This window comes from Diadema antillarum, unplaced genomic scaffold, assembly GCF_040938485.1.
Source record: "Diadema antillarum isolate AM-2024a unplaced genomic scaffold, OU_Dant_1.0 seq00001296_RagTag, whole genome shotgun sequence".
Lineage (NCBI taxonomy): Eukaryota > Metazoa > Echinodermata > Echinoidea > Diadematoida > Diadematidae > Diadema > Diadema antillarum.
In genome coordinates, this window is record NW_027272075.1 from 945,830 (window position 1) to 972,158 (window position 26,329).

The 26,329-nt window shown below is 39.9% G+C and overlaps 1 protein-coding gene across 1 annotated transcript in view; it reads right to left on the reverse strand.

The window, feature by feature from the left end:
• LOC139708055 (peptidyl-prolyl cis-trans isomerase B-like) overlaps positions 1-26,329 on the reverse strand; it is a 109,782-nt gene that overhangs the window by 23,883 nt on the left and 59,570 nt on the right. Inside the window, exon 4 of the mRNA XM_071620038.1 lies at positions 6,296-6,429. Coding sequence (XP_071476139.1) covers positions 6,296-6,429 — 134 coding nt within the window. The remainder of the gene's footprint in view (positions 1-6,295; positions 6,430-26,329) is intronic.

Below are 26,329 nucleotides of genomic sequence, written 5' to 3' on the forward strand. Positions count from 1 at the left end.
GGGCACACATGTGACGTGTGATCCCTGGGTTTCTGTATAATGTACATTATGTACATCACACATGTTTCACTCCCAACATATTTTTAGGGCCTGTGCAATTTTGTATTTATGACTTTGCATTTTTGATATATATTTGTCATAGTCAGACGTCAGCATGTTGAAAAGATTCAATGCATCAATAGTATATTCTAATGTTCTATTTTTATAGTCTTAAACATACCTCTTCATTTCATTAGTATTTCAGTTTAATCAGTTACGATATATCGTTTGATGATGTATCGAATTGTTAATTATCAGTCATTTTTTTTATATGTGATGTGTTTGTTATTCTTGTCGTGTTATGCTCTGTTATCTTGCCAGTGGAGGAAGATTTTCTGTATTTTTTAAATCAGACAATAAATGATTGAATTGAATTGAATTAATATTATTCCCCCTGCCTTTTGAAAGAGAGAAGTCAAGCGTTCTTTTGTTATGCGAGAAAAGTGAAAATAATTATGTTGAATTTTCTTTGTTGTTTCTTTATATCGTTGTACACATGTGACATCACAAACTATAGTATTCTTCTCATCCAGCCTTGAGTGAAAAGAAACTTCAAAAATTCATAACTTTTGAACGGATTGTCCGATTTTCCTCAAACTCTCACTGATGTGTTCTACTAATTTTGTTGCATTCACTCAACCCATATGTCTATGAAGGTGAACTTGTCCTTTAATGGAAAAAGAATAAGAAATATGATATTTGAGGACAATGTTAATTGCTTAATTGTTATATCGGTCACCTCTTTTTTTCCGCGTCTGCGTTTTCATTGTGTACTTAGTCTATGAAGATGTACCGAAGGGGAAAGGTGTGGAAGGGGAATCCCACCCTATAGGGGTATCGCACCCGAGGGAGCTTTTGCATCCTTACAGCTGAAATTCAGCGATTTGGTACACACTTTAGGGAAAAATATTCAGAAAATTCTCGGTCAAAACTTAAGAAAAAATTCATATTTGAGGACAATGTGAATAGTTTATGTGTTGTATCTGTCACCTCCTTTTCTGCGTGTGCGTCTTCACTGTTCATGAAGTCTGTGGAGATGGACCGAGCGGACGGAGGGTGTGGGACAGGGTCCTGGATGGGGTATCCCACCCAGCTCGAGGGGAGGTTTTGCATTTTTGTTAATGTGATATTCAATAATCTAGTGCAGGCTTTTAGGGAATACAAGTGAAATTTGAAATAAAAAAATCATGCAAAAACATGTATATTCAGGACAATGTAAATTGCTAAGCCGTGATATTTTGCGTTTGCATATTTTCACTGCGTACAAAGTTTATGGAAGTGGAAATGGGAGTGTGGGAAGTTTAGCATTTTCAGAATTGAAATTCAACGATGTGATGCACACTATTTTATTTTCACTAAAAGTAAAAAATATAGATATTGATGGACAATTTAAATGCCTTATTTGTGGAATCCGTCACGTCATGTCCCACTACTTACCTGTGTTATAAGTCTATGGTGGTGCACAACGCTCACAGGCATTGGCAAAATAATTATATTCATTACAATTATATAAGTTTTACAGGATTCGGAAAATAGTAACATCAATCACAATATCCTAGGCTAATTGTGACCCTTTTAATTAAATATACATTCATATTCAGTGTCTCTCTTTAGTAACATCTCTTAAAGTGTAGCATGGCGCTGTGGCATAGTGGATACGACTCCCCACTGGATGAGCGTTCGTTTTATCACAATCAGTGGAAATTACCTTTGCTTGATGAGACTTTCGCCTGCTGGCTCTGCAGGTTTCTTCAGATCGAGCGCTGCGAGAAGGACTTCCCACGGGCCGACGTAGCTGGCGCACGCCGATCTGAGAGAACGGGATCGTATATTGAGGAAAGTGAGTATTGCCCCGGGTCTCGATTAAGGTTTTCCCTTGTTGTTTGCGAATGTGAATGGCTTCCCTTATCCAGCGTGAGGTTTTCCCAGAGTCTCTAGCTAGGATGGAACACATCTTCCAGTTGATGTGGTGGTTTTCACTGGCCACATGGTCGCTGATGGCCGACTTGTCAATGTGGGAGGTGGATTCCTTTCTTTTCCCTCTCGTGAAGTAGGATGCACTAACTGTGTCCACCTCTTGTTTGTGTTCATTTTTCCTGGTACCGAATTTCCTGGCTGTTTCTTCAATATAGCTTCTTTTGCAGTTCCCACGTGGAATCTGGTGTAAACGTATACCCCCGCTTGGTCATCGATGGATCTTTTGTCTTTTGGGTGTACTAAGATGTTCCTGAGTTTCTTATGAGGCCTAAATGCTGTGTAGATGTCGTATTTCTGGTAAATTCTTTGCAAGGATTCCGGGGTACCCTTAACATATGGGATGGTTACCAGCTTCCTCCTCTGATTGGTTGGTTTGGTCTGTGAGTTCTTCTTGGTTTGATTTTTCCCCCTTTTTTCTTTTGGTTTTCGTGAAGGACCAGCCAGGGTATCCACATTTCCTGAGAGAGGACTGGATGTATCCTTCCTCCGCCTTCAGGTCTGTCTCCTCAGTGACTATGCAGTGTGCTGAGTGTGCTGAAGACCCCTAATTTTTTGGTGGAGTGGATGGTGTGATTGGAAGTTCAGGTACTGTGCCGTGTGTGTCTGTTTCCTGTAGACGACCATCTTGGTTGTGCCATCCGATCTTTTTGTGATCTTGGTGTCCAGGAAAGGAATGGAGTTATCAACCTCTAGCTCATGAGTGAATTTGATACTGCCTGTGTCATCAACTTTGTCCAAGCGCGCCTTGAGTCTGTCGGCTGTGTCCGCTTTTACGATGGCAAAGATGTCATCTACATACCGTTTCCAAACTCTAGATTTGATGTCGTCATGAGCAGAGGCGATGGCTTCCTCTTCCAAGTATTCCATGTAGATGTTTGCAACGATGGGTGACACAGGGCTGCCCATAGCAGCTCCGTATTTCTGGCGGTATATCTTGTCGTCAAAACTGAAGTAAGTGGTCGACAAGATAAATTCGAGGAGCTTTATGATGTCGTCCACTGTGAGATTGGTCCTTTTGCGTAGTTCAGAGTCTTTCTGAAGTCTGTCCGTCACGATCTGGATGGATTGGTCAATTGGGGTGTTGGTGAAAAGGCTCACGACGTCGAACGAGACCAGAACTTCATGGTCCTCGGCGTGCGCCAGCTACGTCGGCCCGTGGGAAGTTCTTCTCACAGCGCTCGATCTGAAGAAACCTGCAGAGCCAGCAGGCGAAAGTCTTATCAAGCAAAGGTAATTTCCACTGATTGTGATAAAACGAACGCTCATCCAGTTGATTTTCCAATCAGATGAATCTGTTTAGCGACTCCCCACTCTCTATCCGAGAACCCGACTTCAATTCCCGCCCAGTGCTTACGTCCTTGGACGTGATGTTTTAAATTTACCCACCATGTCCAAGGTGCATAAATTAGTACCTGGCAGCGCTAGGGTGATAATAATAGCAGGGCCCTCTGGTAGAGCAGTGGCAACACTGAAGAGGCTACCCTGGATAAAAAAGACATTAGCATTATCATTATTATTGTTATTATCTTTACTATGGTAATATCTATGTAAGAAACTGCAATGTTTGCATAGGACCTCGATGTGTAAAACAGCTGTTATCTGATCGTTTTAACCCTGTATAAATATGTTCAAATAAATGAATGAATAAGTTAGCAAATTAGAAGAAATGTAATAATAATAATGATAATAAGGTCTTCTTTATCAAGGGTAGCCTCTCCAGTACTGCCATTGCTCAACCAGAGGGCCCTGCCATTATCATTACCCGAGCGTTGCCAGGTACCCATTTATACAACTGGATCGAGAGGGACATAGTGGTAAAAAATCACTGGCGGGAATCAAACTCGGGTCCTCCGATTGGGAGTCAAGTGTCTTATCCACTATGTAACAGCGCCCTCATCATATCATTGAATTTCCCATGTCAGTTGACTTGCACAAAAACTTTTATTTTCAACTATCAAGTTTCCATTTTCCACTGGAATGGAAAAACTGCGTCAACTGCTGGGAGGCTGTAATATCCTGTAATGATTTCATGACCTTTAACGGGGGTGAAAACTGTTAATAGTCAGGCTCCACGCCAATATTATACCTCATTGTCAAGTCAACCATAGAAATAGTTCCGTCTATACGAGATGAATCAAAGCACTGATTGATGCATACAATTTTTCGAAAATGACAACTTATCTTCCCACCTTTCTTAAAAATGTTTTGAACGAAATCGATTTTTTTCCCACACACTTTCAAACGGTAACCTGTGGGGAATAATTCTAACTCCATTACTTGTGTAATGACTGTACTTTTTGAGACACTGTTAAACGTTCAATCAATATTGAATATAATTTTGATAATAATATCCATGTGGAAATAGGCAAGTTGCATCACTAAAATTACATTATAAAACTCCACTGGAAACATTGTGTAAGAGGCTCCTAAATGTTGAAACTTCTAGTCTTTTGATAGAACTGTGATAATCCGAAATGGACCTTGACTTTTCTCCCTAGAGGAACTTTCTGTCTGATTTATCCAAACTTGAACCAAATCTGTAACGCTCTTTTCTTTCTACTCGGATAATTTATCGTTTCTAATAACACTGTTGATACTGCGAAATCGTGTTACCCTTTCACATGGATGTGTGTAGTGTTACGATGTAAAAGAAAGGAGAGGTATACCGTATGCAGACAGCATGAAGCAGCGCAGAAGTGGAAAATTTGATACCAGTACCGCTCTACACCTAAGTTTAGGTTTTTAAACCAAGCACCACCGCCCCCCCCCCATGTATGTACATATGAATTATGAGTGTATGCGCAAGAAGTCTCCATGAGTTGGTCACAAACATCCTGCCTATTGCAGTTGATTTATAGCAATTCGTAGAGATCACGTATGTTCATCATCTCGTGCGTGAGGACGCTGCCTCGACTGCTCAATCCTCTTCATCATGTCAGAAATTAGAGCAAGGGCGAACTTATTGACGCAAAATGATGTTTCTCCCTACTGGCATGTGTTATTGTAAGCGACTTAATTAAATACACGATTCAGAAATGTACATCTAAACTGACACATTGCCCTTATAAACAGTGGAAAAGATTACCCTCTAGAGACACTTTTCCTGAACCTCTACGTGTCCTTGTCCCTCCATTTCGCCATCTCCCTCTTCTTCCGCACCCCATTTCTTTCTCATTCTCATTCTTTCTTTTTCCGTCGTGTTAAACTTCAGTCTCTTTTCAAGATAATTCAGAATATGAAAAATAAATTCAATCAAGATATATAGAATGTTAGAATCTAATCGTACCATTTTTATTTTCGAAATAGCGATGAACACGGTTTCATTCACAAATGCTTGTAAAACAATACACTAACGTCATCAGCTTACAACTACAACATATTTTTGTTCGTTTTTTCGAAAATTCATCAACTCTTAAGCATTTCCTCTTACAAATTTATCATTATTTACTCATTAGAGTTTTCAACAATTTGAGGTGAAGGGAATAATTCATTCTTCTGTAAGTTATATGAAACCTGGATTTTTTAACGGATACTTGTGTGCAAGATAACAAGAAGAATGTGAAAACCTTGTCTTTACCACCTTATTTACTTTGAGATTGACACTGTGACTGACCGATAGTCCACAGAGACAGTTCATTTCTTCCAAATATATTGCTACTACGGTAGCAATTTTTTCGCAAACAATATGATTTTACATGACAAGTCGTCAGATCCAGAGTACTATTACGTATTATCCGGGTAAGAGTTTATGATGATTTAGAACTTGTTACGAGATTGTCCTGTAGTTTTTTTACCGAGCATGTTCAGATTTTTTTTTTATTTGTGGAGTTCCATATGAAATACAAAATCTGGCCCGTAAAATAATGAAATCTTTCGTCATTTAACTAATAATTTTGTTTCTAAAACTATATCTCACATTCCCTAAACATCTTTTTTAATTATCTCCTAACTTTTCACACGAAGTTGCCTAGAGGGAAAAAAAAAGTCAGAAAGCGAATTCAAAAGATGATTTCAGAAAATGAAATGAACGAGACTCATTACGATACCATCTGCAATTGAAGAGTACAAATGCCATGAGCGCACGTGCAAGGTGAACTTGTATCTGACAGTCTAAAAGCACAAACGTAGGAAACAAACAGGATTTATTCGAATAACTTGACTTCCATGATATAACAAAGAGACTGGCTCTTTGCAGCAGAAGTAGTGCGGTACCTCAGCTAGATAAATGGACATCTTTCTTCCTTAGACGGCACCTTACTTTTTGTCGTCGGCAGTGGACGCAGCTTCTTTTTCTGGGTGAGGCAAGTGATATGGATTTGGCACGGCCTTTATTCCACAGTCGATGATGCGGACAGGCTGCAGCGGGAATCCAACGTCGTCTGTCTCGATCTCTGCAATTTGTTCCACTGTTTCCTGGAAAGAGGATGACAGATACAGAATAGACCAATCAATTTGACTATTCCGCGTGCGCTTATGGCGCACCGTTTGACCAATAATGCCGATAAAACACTGTTTATCGACGATAAACAGTGTTTATCGAGCGAAAAACACTGTTTATCAAGTGTTAAACAGTGTTAATCGAGAAAAACTATGTTTATCGACCGATAAACAGAGTTTTTCGTGACAAACACTGTTTATTGACGATAAACACTGTTTATCAAGTGATAAGCAGTGTTTATCAAGATGAAACTCTGTTTATCAACTGATAAACAGAGTTTTTCTCGATAAACACTGTTTATCGGCGATAAACAGTGTTTATCGAGAAAAGTCTGTTCATCGACTGATAAACAGAGTTTTTCGCGATAAACACTGTTTATCGAGTGATAAACTCTGTTTATCAACTGATAAACAGAGTTTTTCTCGATAAACACTGTTTATCGGCGATAAGGGAATCGAGCGAAAAACTGTGCTTATCAAGTGATAAACAGTGTTAATCGAGAAAACACTGTTTTTCGACAATAAACACTGTTTATCGCCGATAAACAGTGTTTATCGAGAAAAATACTGTTTATCGAGAAAAATACTGTTTATCGAGAAAAACAGAGTTTACCGACCGATAAACAGAGTTTTTCGTGATAAACACTGTTTATCGAGTGATAAACTCTGTTTATCAACTGATAAACAGAGTTTTTCGTGATGAACACTGTTTATCGGCGATAATCAATAAACACTGTTTATCACGAAAAACTCTGTTTATCGGTCGATAAACAGAGTTTTCTCGATAAACACTGTTTATCACTTGATTAACAGTGTTTTTCGCTCGATAAACAGAGTTTATCAGCATTACTGGTCGAACGGCGCGCCGTTTGACCAATAATGCCGATAAACACTGTTTATCGCCGAAAAACACTGTTTATCGGCGATAAACAGTGTTTATCGAGCGAAAAACAGTTTTTCGTGAATAAACACTGTGTTCGACAATACACTTACGCCGATAAACAGTGTTTATCGAGAAAAACACTGTTTATCAAGTGATAAACAGTGTTTATCGAGAAAAACTCAGGTTTATCGACCGATAAACAGAGTTTTTCGTGATAAATACTGTTTATCAAAAAACTAGTAAAAAAAACAGTGTTTTTCGCTCGATAAACACTGTTTATCGCGGCTTTATTGGTCAAACGGCGCGCCATATGCGCTGCCTGCTTTGTCACTGGAAGATTCTGAGACGTTGATGAGAGAAGTGCATGAACTTCATAAACACTTGGCATCTATGCATGAATAAACCAATCGAAGGACTTTATTTCTCTGGACTGATAATTGAATTAAAATGATGATAAAAATACATTAATTAAATCGTACATTCATTAAATCGTACGTTCATTGAATCGTACACCATATTCAATGTGATTAAGACTATATGCTCAGTCAAATTTTGCCAGCAAGAGTTCCTCAAAAAATGCACAGTCCCCTAAAAAGATTTATGAAGTGCTGATCTAGACTGCGAATGTTGCAGAAAAGAATGCAAATGAATTTCTAACAGAAGTACTTTGTTTTAACAAAAGTTCTTTTTTGTGTGTTTGTTAGCTGTGCACGTGTACTGCTATTTCATATCATTCCTTTGTCACACATTGACATAAACATTTTGTATGAGAGATTACTGACGATAGATAACTTAGATATGATTAAAGACTGTCTTTCAAAAAGGTGCTAAATCCATTTTTCATCAAATTATACACTTTTCTTGACAGAATGACAGAAATGTATTGAATTTAAGCTCACCTGAGCCAAAGGCTCAAGTTAGCTATTACGATCATCGTCTTGAAAACCTCATGAAGGATTTTCACCAAACTTGGCAGGCAGCATCCCTAGGGGGGTGAGGATCTCTTGTTTTACACCATACACCATACCCCCCTCCCCTCCCCCCCCCCCCCCCCAAGGGAATCTTTAAAAATCTTCTTCTCTAGAACCGGGAAGTGATGTAGCTTAGTTGATACTATACTCCGCCTTTGTATATTTGTATTCTTATCTTCCTTCCTATAATCTTTTTTTTTTCTCTGTCTCCCCTCATCTGCGATCTTCCACTAGCTTCCATTGTGACGTGTGCTCCCCTGCTTTTTTAGTGTTAATTTTGTGCGCTTTATTTTGTGCGCTTCTTGTATTTTCTCTGCCTTCTTAGTTTTCGTAAGGCCTTTTCACACGTACCGAGTTGCTTAATTACAAACTTAATTAAAAACTTGTGTGCAATTAAGTTTCAAATCACCGACCGTGGGTTGAAACTTAATTGTAACCTAAGTTTCAAATCACCCTCCGCGATTCCAGTTTCCATTCACAGGGCAGATTTGCTTGATTACAAACTTGATTTGCGTTGCTTAATTACCATTTTTTTTTTAATTAAGCGAACTCGGTACGTGTGAATGCCCGGTATGTACGGATATTACTATGGACGCGCTACCACTGACGACGCATCTTTTATTTTGATTTACACCATCTTCAAAATAAAATCTGCCATTGACTCGACAAAGCGATACGGGCGAAAATTTGTTAAAACAACATCTTTCACGGAGTTTCCTTAATTATTTCTGTTGTGAACTAATATCTTCGTAGACTTTGAGCAGAAACCTTGTGCTGCTATTCATTCGCATATGGCACACAATCAATCACCTCAAGATCTGCGTGATTATGATCCACCAAGGTGACACTGACGAAATCCGCAAACTTCGCGAGGAACAGGTTATCAATAGCCTTGAATGTCTGCAACCCAATGGACTGAATGTTTCATTTCATTCTTTCCCCGTTTAGCTATAATTAGGTGATCCGAGTATCCTCTCGGATCACCTTCTGTATCTGTACTGAATCTTTCTTCTTTCTTTGTTTCTTTCTTTATTTCTCCTCAAAAGTTGTGCAGAGGTTAGCTCAGAAAGTGCATTGCCTCTCAATGTCAAACTTATACCATATATGTATCATGTCGCAAAGACGACAGCACAAGTAAAATCATAGTGATCAGTCGACCGTGACGTCACTATGACGTCATTATATGAAAACACATTTTCATGCATATCTCATTAATGGAATGGAATATTTCAATGAAATTTACGTCACATATATTTCAAGTCAAGCGAATTCTACTCATATTCTCAAAATTTATTTTTATCTCAAAACGCGCGCGTACGCGCGCGTTGAAATATTTGTATGCTCAAATCGAGCTCAAAATTTTTTGCACACGTTTCAGACCATTTGGAGCATTTTTTGAAAAATTGAAAAAATTGGACGGACGCGTACGCGCGCACACATATTCGCACGCACAGCTAATATGAAATAGAAATTTTCAATTTTTTTCACACGGATCAGATGTCCGAAATGTCAAGGAATATTTCTACCAAGTTTCAAGTCGATCCGATTCAATATGACGTCATACGGGCCCGTCAAAGTTGAAATTCCGCGCGCGCGTCAATGGCGCTATACAGTGCAACTATGCCAAAAAAAACGCCAATTTTAAACCCGATTTTACTCGTCAGGATGGACGGTGACCCCCCATTTTCTTTACATATTCTAAAAGCTGATGAGTTGTACATGTCATTTCATGGGTTGGCAATGCTGGAAAAATGATTAAAAGATATCAAATTTCTTAATAAAGTAAAAAAAGTAAATTTTCAAAATGACGTCATCAAATTTCAAGTTTACTCGAGCGTATCTCACTTATCCTTTGCCAATTTTCATCTAAATTTCTATATGTTGTAGCTTATGAAATGCTCTTTCATAAATGTAATTACATATTTTTGATTAGATGACGACATCACCTCGAAAAAATGGATTGAAGGTAACCTTGTCAAATTTGACCAGTTTACGTGTAATCTCTATGGGAGTGCAATTTTTATGGAAATGAAAATTGACATGACTATCTTTATCGAGCACTAGCTCACTTATGCTTCTGTGAATTTCTCTAAGATTTTAATATGTTGTAGCTGAGACGTAGGGCTATCGTAAGTGTGCCCTTTGTTTTTTCATACGTTGTCGGGATCACGTAAAAAAACTTGGTTGAAATTACAGCTTATCTTCGATGTATTGTAATATTTCTTTCTTTTTACAACTTTATGTGCAATAACTCAAGAAAAACATACCCTATCACCACCATATTTTGCACATGTTTAGTTCATGTCACGAACATTATTTCATAAAATAACAACTACTTAATCAGACGCCATCTTGGGTATGTAAATTAGGGTCAAAGGTCGTAGATGTTTCATCCTGTATCTTGGTGAATACATGTCCTATCTTTCCCATATTTTGCACACGTAAAGACCATGTTACAGGAATCATTTCATAAAATAACTACTTTTTGCTCAGATGCCATCTTGTCTGTGCAAAGTGGGGTCAAAGGTCATATGTACTTCTTTTTCTATCTTCGCTATGACGTATTATCTCTATGGGAGGGAATTTTTTAGATGTGAAAATTGACATGACTCTCTTTATCGAGCACTATCTTACTTATGCTTCGGTGAATTTCTCTCAGATTTTAATATGTTGTAGCTGAGACTTTGCACTATCAGGACTCGAATCATTGATTAAAAAAAATCGGATCACCTTAATTTGTCAGTGATGACAAATTACAATCTCTAGTTCGTCTATAGTCCCTCTTTTTGTCTCTTTTACTTCTTCTCCCTTTCTCTGCCTCTGTGTATTTCTATTGTTATCTTCGTTCCTATTTTCTCTTTTTTCCTCCCTCCCCCTCTTCTGCGATCTTGCACCATCTTGGATTGTTTTCCCTTGCTTTCTTAGTGTTCTTTGTGATGTCTTATTTCGTGCGCTTCCTGTATTTTCCCTACCCTCTTAGTATTCTTTGTGACGTCCTATATTGTGCGCTACTTGTGTGTGTAAGTATTTTATTATGGAAGCGCTACCACTGACGACGCATATTTTATTTGGATTTACACCATCTTCAAAATAAAGCTTGCCATTGACTTGACAAAGCCCTAAATTCGTTAAAACAATGTCTTTCACGGAGTTTCCTTAATTACTACTGTCGTGAATTACTATCTTCTTTGACTCCGAGCAGAAACGGCTTGCTGTTATATACACTCAGCCAAAAAAAAAAAGTAAACACTTTTTCCAGTTAATATTTTTCATAGAAGATTTTGATGAAAATTATTGTGACATATACAATATTAAAGATGATTTAATTGGCTATCGACCTGGGGCGGCCGCACAGAAACGTTGTTAGCGCTAACAGCGCACTAACAGCACTGATAGCGACGATTTGGCCGCACAGAAGCGTGCTGTTAGTCAAATTCACTAACAGCGCTGTTAGCCTAACATCGCGAGGCCGCACAGAAGCTAACAAAAGTTCTTTTAACAACTCACTAACAGTGCCAGGGGCACCGATAGTGACAATGTTAGTGAATAATTTCTTGCGTTCCCTATAACTTCAGTTGTCTCCTTTTTTGTACCATGTAGATATACTTAAAAATAGATCGACCTAGACTTAAGAATGTGGCGGGTAGTGGGCGACTTAGATTTTGCTGATGACGACACAAGGAGACCAAGATACGATCCTTTTCAAAAAGAATGTAAAAGTGACCTTTTCCAGGAAATATCGGTTTTCCAAAGGTCTGCTTTTTGACATTGTAGGTCTTGCTCGGGAAAGAACACTACGGTGAGTGAGTAGGTACCCGTGCTGTTTTTACCGTATCATACCCTAAATACAATCATTGCAACTTAAAGGACAAGACCATCTTCATAAAAATGCGGATTGAGTGAATGCAGCAAGAGGATACATCAGTGAAAGTTTGAAGAAAATCGAACGATCCGTTCAAATGTTGTGAATTTTTTAAGTTTCTGCTTAGTCACTGCTGGATGTCACATGTTAACACGGTGAAGTGGTCCCACCTCACATCCAACTGGACCCCATAGAAGACCAACTTAACGTAGCTGAATATGGGCTATCCAGACATCTTCTCAGATGGAAATGAACAAACAAAAATGTGTAGAACGGTATAAAGAAAATATAAAGAAAATTCAACATATTTTCACTTTTCTCGCAAAATAAAAGAACACTTGACTTTCCTCTTTCAGAAGGCAGGGGATTATTTTTTATTAAGCATTATACCCTTAACATACGTCAGTGACAAGTCGAGGAAATTTCGTGAAATTCTCTTTATATTTTACTTATATCGTCCTACGCATTGTTTTATACACTGTTGCAGTCTTCTTATCCAGCAGTGACTTCAAAAACTTCAAAAATTAATAACTTTATTCTGCGCCATTATGATCAATTCAAATACAGCTCTGCAGGGCCGTTGGAAACGGGGGGGGGGGGGGGTTGCACCCGTAGGACGACATAAGGAGTAGGGTCTATATGGGGTGTCACCACTTTGAGCACGGTAAGGTCTTTGTGTTTGCCCTGAAAACCTTTTTTTTTTTTCTTATTTTTTTGCTTGTCAGCCGAAGAAACCGGGAAGTGGAATGAGAAAGCTGCGCTGAAGACCTTTTTTTTTCTTTGCTTGACAGCTGAAGAAATTAGGAAGTGGCACCCGATGTTGCGCTGAAGTCCTTTTTGTTTTGTTTTGTTTTGTTTTGTTTTATTTTATTTTTTGTTAGCTCATGAAAGCCAGAATTGGGCCCCTCCCCTAGCCCACTTTTGAAAACGTGGCGCCGACTACGAAATTATTTTCCCCACATAAGTTCCGGACCCCAAGTCTACATTATATGAATATTCATATGACTTGTGTCTTCAAAATAAGAGTACGCATGCGCGTGGACTGTTTTTTATATCGCGGCGAGCTAGGAAAAGAGAAAATGAATAAAATGTCGACCTCCAACATTGTGTTGTGCTCGCATTCACAATCAGAGGCAGATCCTGAACAATTACGCTGGTTAGAGGTAAGTAAAAAAACAAACAAGCTTAAAATTACTCTTGAAATCAAAGATAGGCCTTATCGTCATCAAAGTGACTAGATCTAACGTTAGGTCTATATGGACTCAAAAACTTACTCAATTGTTCTTGATCAATAATGGATGCGAAATGCGTGTGAAACTTTTGTATCATTGCTTTTTGCACACACAACGTGCGCATGCACTAGTACTTTTTTGGTAGTTACTTGTTACTTGTTGCAGTAATCCCATTCGCAGCTCCAAGGAAGCTATACCGGGATGCAAATCGTGTCATGTGCCAGTGGAGGTGCCAAAGTGACAAGGTTGTGTGTGTCTCATGTACAATAAAAGCGAGAGTGTCCGTGCAAGTTAAAACATTGGTCCCTTTCTACAGCATGTGGGACCCAGCAGGAGGTTGCATCTTGTTGATGAAGGGCAGTGCAACCTCTCCGAACATGGCTGGGTTTGGAGTGAGTACCACAGATCCTGGTAAATTATTCCATAGTCGAATTGACCTTGGGAAAGTTGCAAATTTGAATGTGTCTATTGTAGCTTTGGGTATGACATATTTGGCTGGGTGGTCATGTCTTCCGAAGTAGGTTGCTGGTATGATTCCCTGAGGAAAAGGCATGCAAACGAGTTGATGATGTATTCGATGGAAAAGAGAGCACTAGGAAAGGAGCCGGCGAGAATAGAGGCTGTCCCATCCTAGGGCTGAAACCAAGGTTGAGGAGGATGTTGTTCTCCTGTAGTCAAAGTAAACGAACCGAGCCGCTGATCTTTGTACCTGCTCGAGTAAGTTAACAGCTGTGACAGTGTGAGGGTTCCATGCCTCTGAAGCGTACTCCAGTTGAGGACGGACTAACGCAGTGTAGGCTCTGGATTTAACCTCTTTAGAGCATGGTGACAGAGTTCTGCGAACGAGGCCAAGTGTACGACTTGCCTTATTCCTGATGTTCTGGCAATGTTGATTCCATCGCAGGTCTGTAGTCACTGTCACTCCTATGTGTAGTAGTAGTACTGTTTGTAGTATGGGGGATTAGTATTATTAATATTATTAACGTCGGGTTAAGTTCTTTCTAGATGTTCTATTTTCTACAAGAGATAATAGCGGGGGTAAATTACAGAATACCGGCAACCAATCACGGAGAGCGCAAATCGCTCTGAAAAGAGCGTAATCACGCTTGCCGATAGCAACCATCAAGAATATTAATCCGATCTGCAATACGGTCCGTGATTCGGCTGACGACGATTGCATTTGTTTACGTGTGCTTTCTTTGGTCTGTGCGGTGAGAGTGTGGTATTCCTACGTGGTTTTCGGGGGTTTCGGGGGTGTACCCCAATAGCGATAATAATGTAGTTCTAGATCCTGACGATGCTCGTCTAGACTAGCCGTTAAAATTTACCCGAATTTACGATGTATACTCACGTTTTTAGGAGTTGAGGATAGTCAGTATCCTAGAAATCGATAGAAATTTAGAGATTAGAAAACAATCACTTATCTAATTGCTGGTGCTAGCTTACAGTAGAGCTTACGCACTGTGTGGTTGCGCTTGACAGCCCACCATGTTGACTCTATGCAGTCAATATATACAACAGTAGGCCCTACACATAACGGGTGCTGTTCGTTATTCCGAAGGTTCGCTATTCCGAAGGCTTGTTATTCCGAAGGTTCGTTAATCCGAAACACACAAATTCCCTATACCTAGAGGTTCGTTAATCCGAACATTTGTGGCGTTATTCCGAAGGTTCGTTATTCCGAAGATTTGTTAATCCGAAAATGAAATTCGGAATAACGAACCTTCGGAATGACGAATCTTCGGACTGAAGAGCCTTCGGAATAACGAACCTTCGCGTAACAAGCTGTAACCCACATAACAGCCTATGCGTACGTGTGGCAGTGGTAGCGCGTATTGAGTCTGCAGAACGCGCGCATGTTTACTAGTACAGTGTACAGTAGGTATAGCAGTTGAGTCGATAAGTATAATATAGTCATATTCATGTGTAGGTTTGGATAAGTAACCGCTGTGAAAAGTGCTTTACTTTGCTAAAGAGTGAAATACTAGGTGACTTTTGGAGGTTCCTCATTGATTCAATCGTCCTCATGAGAGGATAACTTGTATACAATGAAAGTCTTTGTTTCTCAAATGTGTCAAATGTAGCCTACATTAAATGCAAGGATGCACACTGTCAGCTGATTACTGACTGTTTGCAAATGATAAATTGCATACATTGTATAATTATATGCTTATTTTCTCTTTCATGATGATGGTGGTGATGGTAGTGGTGATGATAATGCTGATGACATTGATGTTGATGATTGTTCTAGTGGTGAGGAATCATGATTATTATAATGATCGTGATGATGTTCTATGTTAATGTTGATGTTCTGTGTTAATATTGATGTTCTATGTTAATGTTGATTTTGATGGTTTTTATGTCGATGGTCGTGTTGATGATGATGCTAATTATGATGGCAATGATGCTGGTGCTTCTATATGACTATGATGAATGATGTGGATTATAATGATGATGACTATGATACATTATTCTAATGATCTTTATGATGATATTGTTTGGCATCTTGTCTTCTTCTTCTTCTGATTAAGTCTGCCTCCTTCAATAGACTGAAGATTCTTGCAGACTGGTGCTATTTACATGATAATACAATTTATTTACAGATATTTACAAGCACATAGAAAATTTGACGAAAATACTAGCCACTGTGATCAACCGTTAGACGGTTTCGAAATGATCCCACAGATGGCGCTGAAACAATTTCTGACGACAGGGAATTCCAGTTCCTTACAGTTCTTGGGAAGAACGAATGGCGATGCGATTCAGTTCTCGAATATGGTACCTGGTAGGAGTGTGGTTGCGAGGCTCTCGTTAACTGAGTAGCCTGTTTGATGATATAGTCCTGTGCTGAAAGAGGAGTGAGATTATTGTGTATTTTGTACATCATAATTAGCCTGTCATTTTCTCTGCGCTGTTCCAGAGTGGTCCAATTAAGTTCTTGTAGCATTTTGGTGACACTCGAGGTGTTATGGTAGCGATTTAAAGTGAATCGCGCAGCTCTTCTCTGGACCATTTCCACTTGGTGGATTGGGTTCTTGGTAGATGGGTCCCAAACTGTGGAAGCATACTCAACAATTGGTCGAACCAACGTTTTGTAAGCTGTGGCTTTAACATCAGATTTTATGCGGAGATTGCGTTTTAGAAATGCAAGCACGTTATTGGCTTTATTGACAGTATTGTTAATGTGTTGGGTCCACTTCAAATCAGAAGTGATGGTTACACCCAAGTACTTCACGGATTCAACAGATTCAAGAGGGGCGTTATTTAGATGATACACGTGTTGCACCTTACTTCTTTTCCTGGATATTGTCAAAACCTTACACTTATCTGTGTTCAAATCCATCATCCATTTTTTCGCCCAGTCACCAATTTTGTTTAGGTCCTCTTGAAGATTTTGCGTATGATGTTGATTGTCGATGGTCATGTAAGAAATTGCATCATCGGCAAAAAGGCGAACCTTTGACGCGAGACCATCGGGCAAGTCATTGATGTAAAGTAGAAAGAGCAAGGCCCAAGAACCGACCCCTGAGGCACTCCAGATCCTACCGCTACTGAAGAAGATTTAATACCATCCAAAACAACCCTCTGACTTCTTCCATTGAGAAAACTTTGAATCCATTTCAGACTGATACCATAGTAGTCCAGTTTACGTACACTGTAAAAACATCGGTGTTAGATTTAACACCCGTGGTGTTAAATCTAACACCGATCAAACTTCAATAAAGGACCACACCCACAGGTGTTGAAAATGCACTGTGATGGTGTTGAAAAGTGTTCACCTGACACTTCGTGGTGTTAATTTGACACTGTACCTGGTGTTATTTTGACACTGTACTCTGACATGGTGTTGATTTGATATTTGTTGGTGTTAATATCTAACACCCGTCCAGCTTCAATAAGAGACCACACCAGCTGGTGTTACTGTGGTGTAAATTTATTTTCACATCAAAAATCTAGTATTTTAATGTTTCTTGAGTTTACATTTCAACAAGAAGTGCAGTTACTAAGAAACTCTTCCAGTTTAAAATTTGGAAATGACACCCGGAGGTGTTAATTTAACACCAGAAATGAGCACCGAAAATTTAACACCAGCTCGGTGTTCACTATTTAACACCGGACTTTTTGCAGTGTAAAAGCCGCTCATGCCCAACCTTGTCAAAAGCTTTTGAAAAATCCATGACTATAACATCCGTTTGACGTCCTGCATCCAAGTTCCTATGTAAATCGCTTGTGAAACCAAGTAATTGTTGTTCACATGACATGTTCTTACGGAAGCCATATTGCAGGGGAAAAATGATGTTATTTTCGTCCCCGTGCTTCATAATTTTGCTGGCTAAAACGTGCTCCATTAGTTTACAGCAAATATATGTCAGCGAAATGGGGCGAATGATGAATTATCAGTCATGATCTTCGTAATCACAATCTATTACAACCTATAACAATCGTCCAAATCAACTTAAAGCCACTGGTTAACATTGTGGATGATCGATTTAAAAGATTCTAAAACTGAGCTGCCTGACCTATCTAATTATGTTCAGAAGGATTAAAAAACAACCAAGAATGCAAAAATAATGAAAGTAACTCATTAACTATCAAAATATTTATGAAAATTGTATTTAGTATCGCCTACTATAATAATTCCAGCACAGTAGTCTATGGAGGTTATGTTTCAAGTTTTCGCTTTTTTGAAGCACTAAATGATAACTTTGAAGCATATTTTTACAGCTCAATTTTAGCACCCTATGCAATATTCTGATAGCACTGAGGACCATGCAGCTCAATTTTTTTTTTAATGAGCACAATATTAACCAATGCCTTTAATATCAATGTCATGCACATCATCACTGCTACCACCCACCATCACCAAAACGTCAATGTCTTATGAGTTGTCAATACCAAAAATGCCAGTGGCATACTGATTAAATCTAACAAGCTTTAAAAACTTAGGAAAAAATCACTCCTGAATTACCCTTTACTAAAATTAGTTCGACAGCGAGCGACAAGATGAACTCTGATTGATGGTATGCATCTTTGCCTGTACTCATGCGTATACTCTTATTCATTTTCTCTTTTCCTCGCCGCAATAAAAAAAGTCCACGCGCATGCGTACTCTTAATCCGAAGACGTAAGTCATGAATATTCATATCATGTAGACTTGGGGTCCGGAACTTATGTGGGAAAAATAAAGACGCGCGCCGGCCATGCTCTAAAGAAGGCGACAATGAACGGATAATATCGAACTGTGTACAGATATGAATACACGCCACTCACGAAGACAACAATGCACTGCGTAGTGCTGCCGCTGCATCAACAAGATGCATCAATCTATAAATAGACCATTACGCAAAAATCGCATAGATCAATGGCTCAAATCCACTGACAGCACCGTAAGAGCGCACGTGTCTAACAGCGCTCTAACAGCGCTTTCTGTGCGGTCATTTTGATCGAGCTGTTAGTGGCTGATTTGTTAGTGACTTGATAGCGCTAACAAACCTCCCACTAACAGCGTTTCTGTGCGGCCGGTACTGGTAGGGTTATAAAAGGGGAAACCTCACGCATGAGTGAACACCTTTGGTTTTGTCTTCCAAGGTAGAAAAGTAAAAACTGCAAAAATTGACATATTGAAATTTATTTGCAAATGCCCTCCAAGATAGCAATAATAACAAAAGACCAATTTAACGCAATGAGAATAGCCGAAATAGGTTTCCGTTCTCTCGTTTTTCTTTATATTCTAAAACAAATACAAAGTGGTGAAACTGAATGTGGAAAATAAGAATTTTCTATCACTTCACACGTTAAATAACATAGGAAGTAATCCGGAAAGGTGATAAAATCGACAGAATTTCTTCATTTCACCTTTAATCAAGGAATTTAAGAATGCATGAGACAAATTCAAGAACCAAATGTTATTTCAAATTTTCTTAATTTGGAATAACGTTTCAAATGTAACCTTCTTTGTTACCATTACTTTTTTTCTTATGTCTTTTCACTATGGATTTGACTGAAGATTCTTCACTTTCCTCCATTACTTTTTGCCTTTCTTTATCTTTGGAGGGTTACAGAGACATTATAGAGATCATAGGTTGATGTTTGTGAATCAATTTGGAATTTTATTATTTTGAATTTGTCTTTTGTTGTCATTGTTATATGGAAGAGCATACACACTTCAATAACAACTTATCCATTTTTGCAATTTTTACTTTTGTGCCTTGGAAGAGAAAAACAAATGTGTTCAATCATGCGTAAAGTTTCCCTTTTAATTGACCTGCTAGGTTGATAGCCAATCAAATTACCTTTAACATGGTATATAAAACACCGTTATTAGCCAAGTGGTCTATGAGAAACATGAACTTGAAAAAGTGTTTACTTTCTTTCTTTCTTTCTTTTTTATATAGTATAGTAGTATGGCTTTGCTTCGCGAACGAATATGAAAGGAAGTCCACGTCTGCTGCAGGCGCGAGAGTGACTGATGAGTCCGATGCGGGACAGGCAGGCGCGGTTGCAGCTGTTGCACGGTGTCACATGGGCGGACTTAAATGATAACTCGATCACACTCGTGCCGTTCACTTTTATGTACACTTTATTAAAACAATTTGTGAAGTATTTACAAAACCGAAATCAAGGGGTTGTGACCAACATAAAATACAAAGCCAAAATTCTGTGTGAGATTAATTAAATTACAACACCACCTATGTTCCACAACTGTGTGAACGGGACCTTGGCTTGGTCCGGTTTCACCTGTGATTTCGACTTATCACCTTTTTCCGAATAATTTTAACGACATCACTAGCAATTCACTATCACTATCAATATCACTATCAGACACAGCACTATCATATTCACATCACCGTAGTGCTGATCCTGAGGTGACCAGCCTCCACGCACGACGGTTTCCCGCGGTTATAGTATTCGTCTTCTACTACACTGCTTCCGTTAACATCAGGGTTCTGTACTAACCCACAATTATTATTGATTATGGAAGTACCAATATTCGAACTGTGTTCACATTACATTCACCTCGGAATATCAAACCACATCTTCACAGCATTCTAAATCAAGTCTATGGGGTGGCATACACTCCCGCAGTTCATCTTTCACCTGAGTCGTCAATTTAATGGTCAACATTTTTTCACTTCCAGCACATAACCTCGTGGGTAGACCGTCCGTGGATTTCGAAGTTGAGGTGGAACGCACTCTCCCTGCATGGTCCAGCTCCAAAATGTCGCGAGGGACCCGCGTTCCATACAGTTACTGGCGTCCAAAGGTTCTCCCTAGTAAGGGGCGTACACAGTCGCTCTGCGGGGAATGCGTCTGCCTGGGAGTAGACTCGGCCTCGGCGCCATCAATGACCGGTGTAATTATGACCAAAACGCCTCTTCGCCCTGTCTGCTGTAAAGTTGCAAAAAGGCTGTTGGAGTACGGCTTCTGGCCGCAAACAAAATTGAGCTCTGATTAAACTGTATCAAGGCTGAAGGTATAAGGTGGACGGCTCCTGGCCGCAAACGAAATAGACCTCCGGTTAAAATATCGTGCCAACTGGCGCCTGGGTGTGACTGGTGGATTTCCTGCCACGGAGCTAAAATGAGTGTCCTCCCGACGAAATCAAAATGGTATCTGCCAGGGCCGGCGCAGTGTTTTCAAAAGTCCGATTTCCGGGTGTTATAAAAAAAAGGTCTTCAGAGAAAACACTTAACCTTACCGCCGCCATACTTCAAGATCTCTATCTATTTCTATTTTAGTGCCACTTACGTACTTCCGGGTTGAAAAAAAAAGTGTGGGGGCCCAAAGTGATGACACCTTATGTATTCCTTTGTATGGTGCACAAAAAGTGTGGGGGCCCGAGCCCCCACGGCCCCCACGGCTTCGCCGCCCCTGTCTGCAACGAAAGGATCCAACTCTCTACAGTAAAATACCTACTAAGCTACGGCACTCCTTTTCGAGGCATTTTAAGTATTTGATACAATTAAAGGGACTTGAAATGAAAAACATCTGCAACACACTCCCGGTACTGTAGCTAATTTCTGTCTTTTCTTTATTTACCTAGCTTAGAATTAACATGCAAAAAAAAATAAACTGATGGTCTCAGTCATCGATGGCGCGGCTCGCATAACATTGACACCCGTCTTAACACTCTTTCTCCCTCTCTCTCTCGCTTTCTCTCTCTTTCTCTCACTCTCACTCTTTGTCTCATTATCCCTGCACATAAGAATGATTGCCTAGTTGAATGACCGATATAGATAACATATATGAAATAGCGTGGAAATGCATTTTCAATGTGAAACACGGGAAAATCGGTTGGTTGGTGTTGGGTGCCGAGTTTTTCCTCTGTTTTTTTTTCTATGTCCAGCATTGTTCTGACGTTCCAGCATGCTAACTTGAGTTTGTGTACACCTTTTGAAGGAGGTGAGACCCTCTTATTCTATTTTGTTCTACCGCTTGGAAGATGCCCGTTGGCCGCGGTAAGCCAACCAGGTCAGAGGAGACGAGCTTTGGTTGGGCCATCTTTTCTAGGCCCCTCTCCATGTGGAGCAAGCAGTGCTCTCCCTAAGTCTGCCAGTGACATATTTCACCTGCCGTTTTCGCCCCTTTCCCATCGCTGCAGGACTTGAAGGTGGAGGAGGACGTGGACACGTCCTCGGGCTGCGCAAAGGAGCTTTTAAGTGAAGTACAGTGTGGGCGGTACTGTCCCCACTCATAGACAGACTAAGTTGCAATGAGACTCGGCTGGAGTGCCCGCCCTTTACAGTGATGTTGCCATGTAGACGCAATGTAGTCACGGCACGCACAAGGAGGACAGCATTGACAGGTTTATTCCGTAACAACGGTGTTCAATTGGAGCGTCATATCCCTTTGTTTTATCTCAGCAATGATGAGATACCGAATAACTGTACTTATTAGCGTACCATAAGTTAAAAAATAATAGATAAAATCAGGAACCATTTAAAGAACGCTCACACAATTGAGCTGTTTCATGACTTACACTGATGGAGACTGTAGTATACAGTAATCATCAATAAGAGGAAGTCGGTTTCAGAATTCCAGTTGTGGAGCGGGTGAAATTATCAATTAAAAAAGCCACAATACAGTGTCTCACTGCATTCTAATCGGATTTAAACATGCAAGTATAATATTGATTGCATAGTGCCAACCGTTAATGATAATGACAGTGTGAAGCCATCTTTCTTATTATAGAATAGAACAAAATCTGAGTAAACTCATTGTAAAACTAGAAATGTCGCTATGGCGACTGGTATGCCTCCGCCATAATGCATGATTCTCCTAATAGGTCTATAGTACATGTGGACAATGTGTGATTACATTTTCACAAAATTGGCAAAATATTAAAATGACATGTTTGTCACAAATGTATTGAATGTTTACCTTCCTTGACCTATGTTTAATTGGATGAATTGGAGAGCATGTACTTGGGGATTTAAGAACTTTAACTTGACTTTGACCATTTCATAAGTTTATGCACTGAGTAATTTTCAAGGTATGGAGAAAAAGTGCAATTTCTGTATTGAACAGTAATTTGTTATCATTTTCATCTGGCCTTTGATTTATAAGAGAAGCACTGTCAGGCAGAACATACATAAATTCAGCATGTACTAAGTTTCAAGATAACTTGAGCCACTTCCGAGATATGGAGAAAAAAGTAAGTTCAGCACTTTCACTTGATCTTTGACCTTTTGACCTTTGACCTTCTTGGCAAAAAAAAAATCCCAGAGAATCTCTATTGGGTTAGACATGCATACATCAAGTTTAAAAAAAAAAATATCCTGCTGGCATTGCATAAATATAAGGAAAATAGTAAGATTTTGAAGTATTGCCCTTGACCTTTGACCCCTGACCTTTGACCCCATGAACCCTAAATTCCCTAGATAACCACTGCCAGTCAGTAGATGCATATACACTATGTTCCATGAAGATACCTTGAACAATTTCCAAGATACAGAGAAAAAAGTGAAATTTTAACATTTTACTTGACCTTTTGACCTTTGACCTTTTGACCTCATGACCCCAAACTTTCACCAGAGAATCTTAATTGGGTAGTACATGTATACACTAAGTTTCAAGAAAATATCTTCAGGCATTGCATAGATATGGGGGAAATTATAAAATTTTAAGCATTTGACCTTGACCTTTTGACCTTTGACCTTGAGCATGTGCACCCAAAAGTTGATAGGCACAACTTCACCCCCTAATACACATACATGCCAAGTTTCATTAGGATACCTCAAAAGGTTTTGGTAGTTACCCTGTCCACAAAATTCATTACGGACGGACGGAAGGACGGACGGAAGGACGGACGGACGGACGGACGGACAACCCGAAAACATAATGCCTCCGGCACCACTTCGTGGCGGAGGCATAAAAAATTGAGACATTTAATTGTAACTTTTACTTATAAAATAATGATAATATGATATAATCTTAAACAGAATAGCCCAATAATTTCTCTTAACATCAGTGTAAGCGTAAACTATTATCAATTAGAGAGATATTTTGAAAAATATCTTAAAATCCGCGCCATGACTAATTCCTCTCTTTATAAAGGAAGAACGAGTAACCGTTTAGAATGGATAAATCCCTGTTTAACCCTTCCCCTTTAAAAACTTTTACTCTTAACGATTACCCGTAACTCGGCGAGTTTTCTTTCCTCTGCTGATTTGTAACCTCCCCCGAAGATGCACACTCTGACATCCGTCAGTGACTGGGGAGGTGGAAGTGTTTGGCAACAGGAAGGTCGGTCCGTTTTTTTCAAGATGGACGATTTGTGATTATCAAAGCACATCCGGAATTTGGTGCTTGTCTCACCGACATAGACAGCGCGAGGGCATTATGCACAGATCAGACAATACAGCAAAATACTGGAATCGCAGGTAAGTCTCTGTGGACCGAGGGTGAAATTATTGGAGATTTTAACCGTGGTGTCAGCTTAATAAGGTGTTTACTAATTTTTGCACCTAGGCTTAGCACATGGTGTGTTACCACTCGGTAGTAAGGGTGTTAGTCCGGGAGCCAGCGGGGGTCAGCCTAGCTGAAAAGGTTACCAATTTTTATGTGTATAGCAATTTAGTACATATGCCCCTGAGTATGGAAATGCACGTCTGGCTGGTCATCGGTGGTGGGTGTGGCCAGGAGAGCCACAAAAAGGACCCCCCAAAATTAGGCTAGCCTAGCTGGAAAAGTAACCCCATGAAAACAACTGGAACTTGTTCGTTACACTTACAGGATAGATGAATGACCATTGCCAGACGTTTTAAGTGGTGGGGGGTAGCCGCCAGACGCTCTTAAAGGCCCAACTCCAGCTAGGCTAGCCTAGCTGAAAAAGTAACCTCATGAAAACCACTGGAACTTGTTCGTTACACTTACAGGATAAATGAATGACCATTGCCAGACGTTTTAAGTGGTGGGGGGTACCCGCCAGACGCCCTTAAAGACCCAAATTTTTCCAGCTAGGCTAGCCTAGCTGAAAAAGTAACCTCATGAAACCCACTGGAACTTGTTCGTTACACTTACAGGATAAATGAATGACCATTGCCAGACGTTTTAAGTGGTGGGGGGTAGCCGCCAGACGCCTTTAAAGACCCAAATTTTTCCAGCTAGGCTAGCCTAGCTGAAAAAGTAACCTCATGAAACCCACTGGAACTTGTTCGTTACACTTACAGGATAAATGAATGACCATTGCCAGACGTTTTAAGTGGTGGGGGGTAGCCGCCAGACGCCCTTATAGACCAAACTTTTTCCAGCTAGGCTTGCCTAGCTGAACAAGTAACCTTGTGAAACCCACTGGAACTTGTTCTTTACACTTACAGGATATATGCATGACCGTTGCCAGACGTTTTAAATGGTGGTGGTGGGGGGGGGGGGGTAGCCACCAGACGCCCTCGAAGACCCAATTTTACCAGCTAGACTAGCCTATATATAGCTGGAAAAATAACCTCCTGAAACCCACTGGAACTTGTTCTTGTGATACACTCAAAGGATAATTGAATGATTGTTGCCGGACAATAGCCGCCAGACGCCCCAAAGACCAAACTCTTACCAGCTAGGCTATAGCCTAGCTGAAAATTAGGAAAGTAACCCCATGAAACCCACTGGAACTTGTTCTTACACTTACAGAATAAATGCATGACTGTTGCCAGACGTTTTAAATGGTGGTGGTGGTGGGGGGGGGGGGGGGGGGGTAGCCGCCAGACGCCCTCGAAGACCCAATTTTACCAGCTAGACTAGCCTATATATAGCTGGAAAAATAACCTCCTGAAACCCACTGGAACTTGTTCTTGTGATACACTCAAAGGATAATTGAATGATTGTTGCCAGACAATAGCCGCCAGACGCCCCAAAGACCAAACTCTTACCAGCTAGGCTATAGCCTAGCTGAAAATTAGGAAAGTAACCCCATGAAACCCACTGGAACTTGTTCTTACACTTACAGAATAAATGCATGACCGTTGCCAGACGCTTTAAGTGGTGGGGCGTAGCCCCCAGACGCTCTCAAAGACCCAATTTTACCAGCTATAAGGTTCACATATTTCAGAAATGATAGCAGTGTAATTCCATAACAATACCGCTTGCTTGCGAGTTCACCTGTCTATAATCTATGCATGCCTTATTCTTTTGTTCTGCTTCCTTGAGCCCCAACTCATGCATTCTTATGGCGACTCTCCCATGTCATCATCCTTGTTCATTGCAATTTGTTCTATTTTTTGAACATATTCTTATTCTTCATCCCAATCATCACAAATTCTGAAACTCTGTCCTCAGTATAACTAATTCATAGTTGTACAAATGTAAAAATCTGAGAATCACCCGGAGGTCTCCTTTAATGGGGGAGTTTCTTGAGCGCAAAGGGAAACATGCTTTGAAATATCAATAGGGCAAGTGTTGAGACGAAATACTGTAGAAATATGAGAATATACAG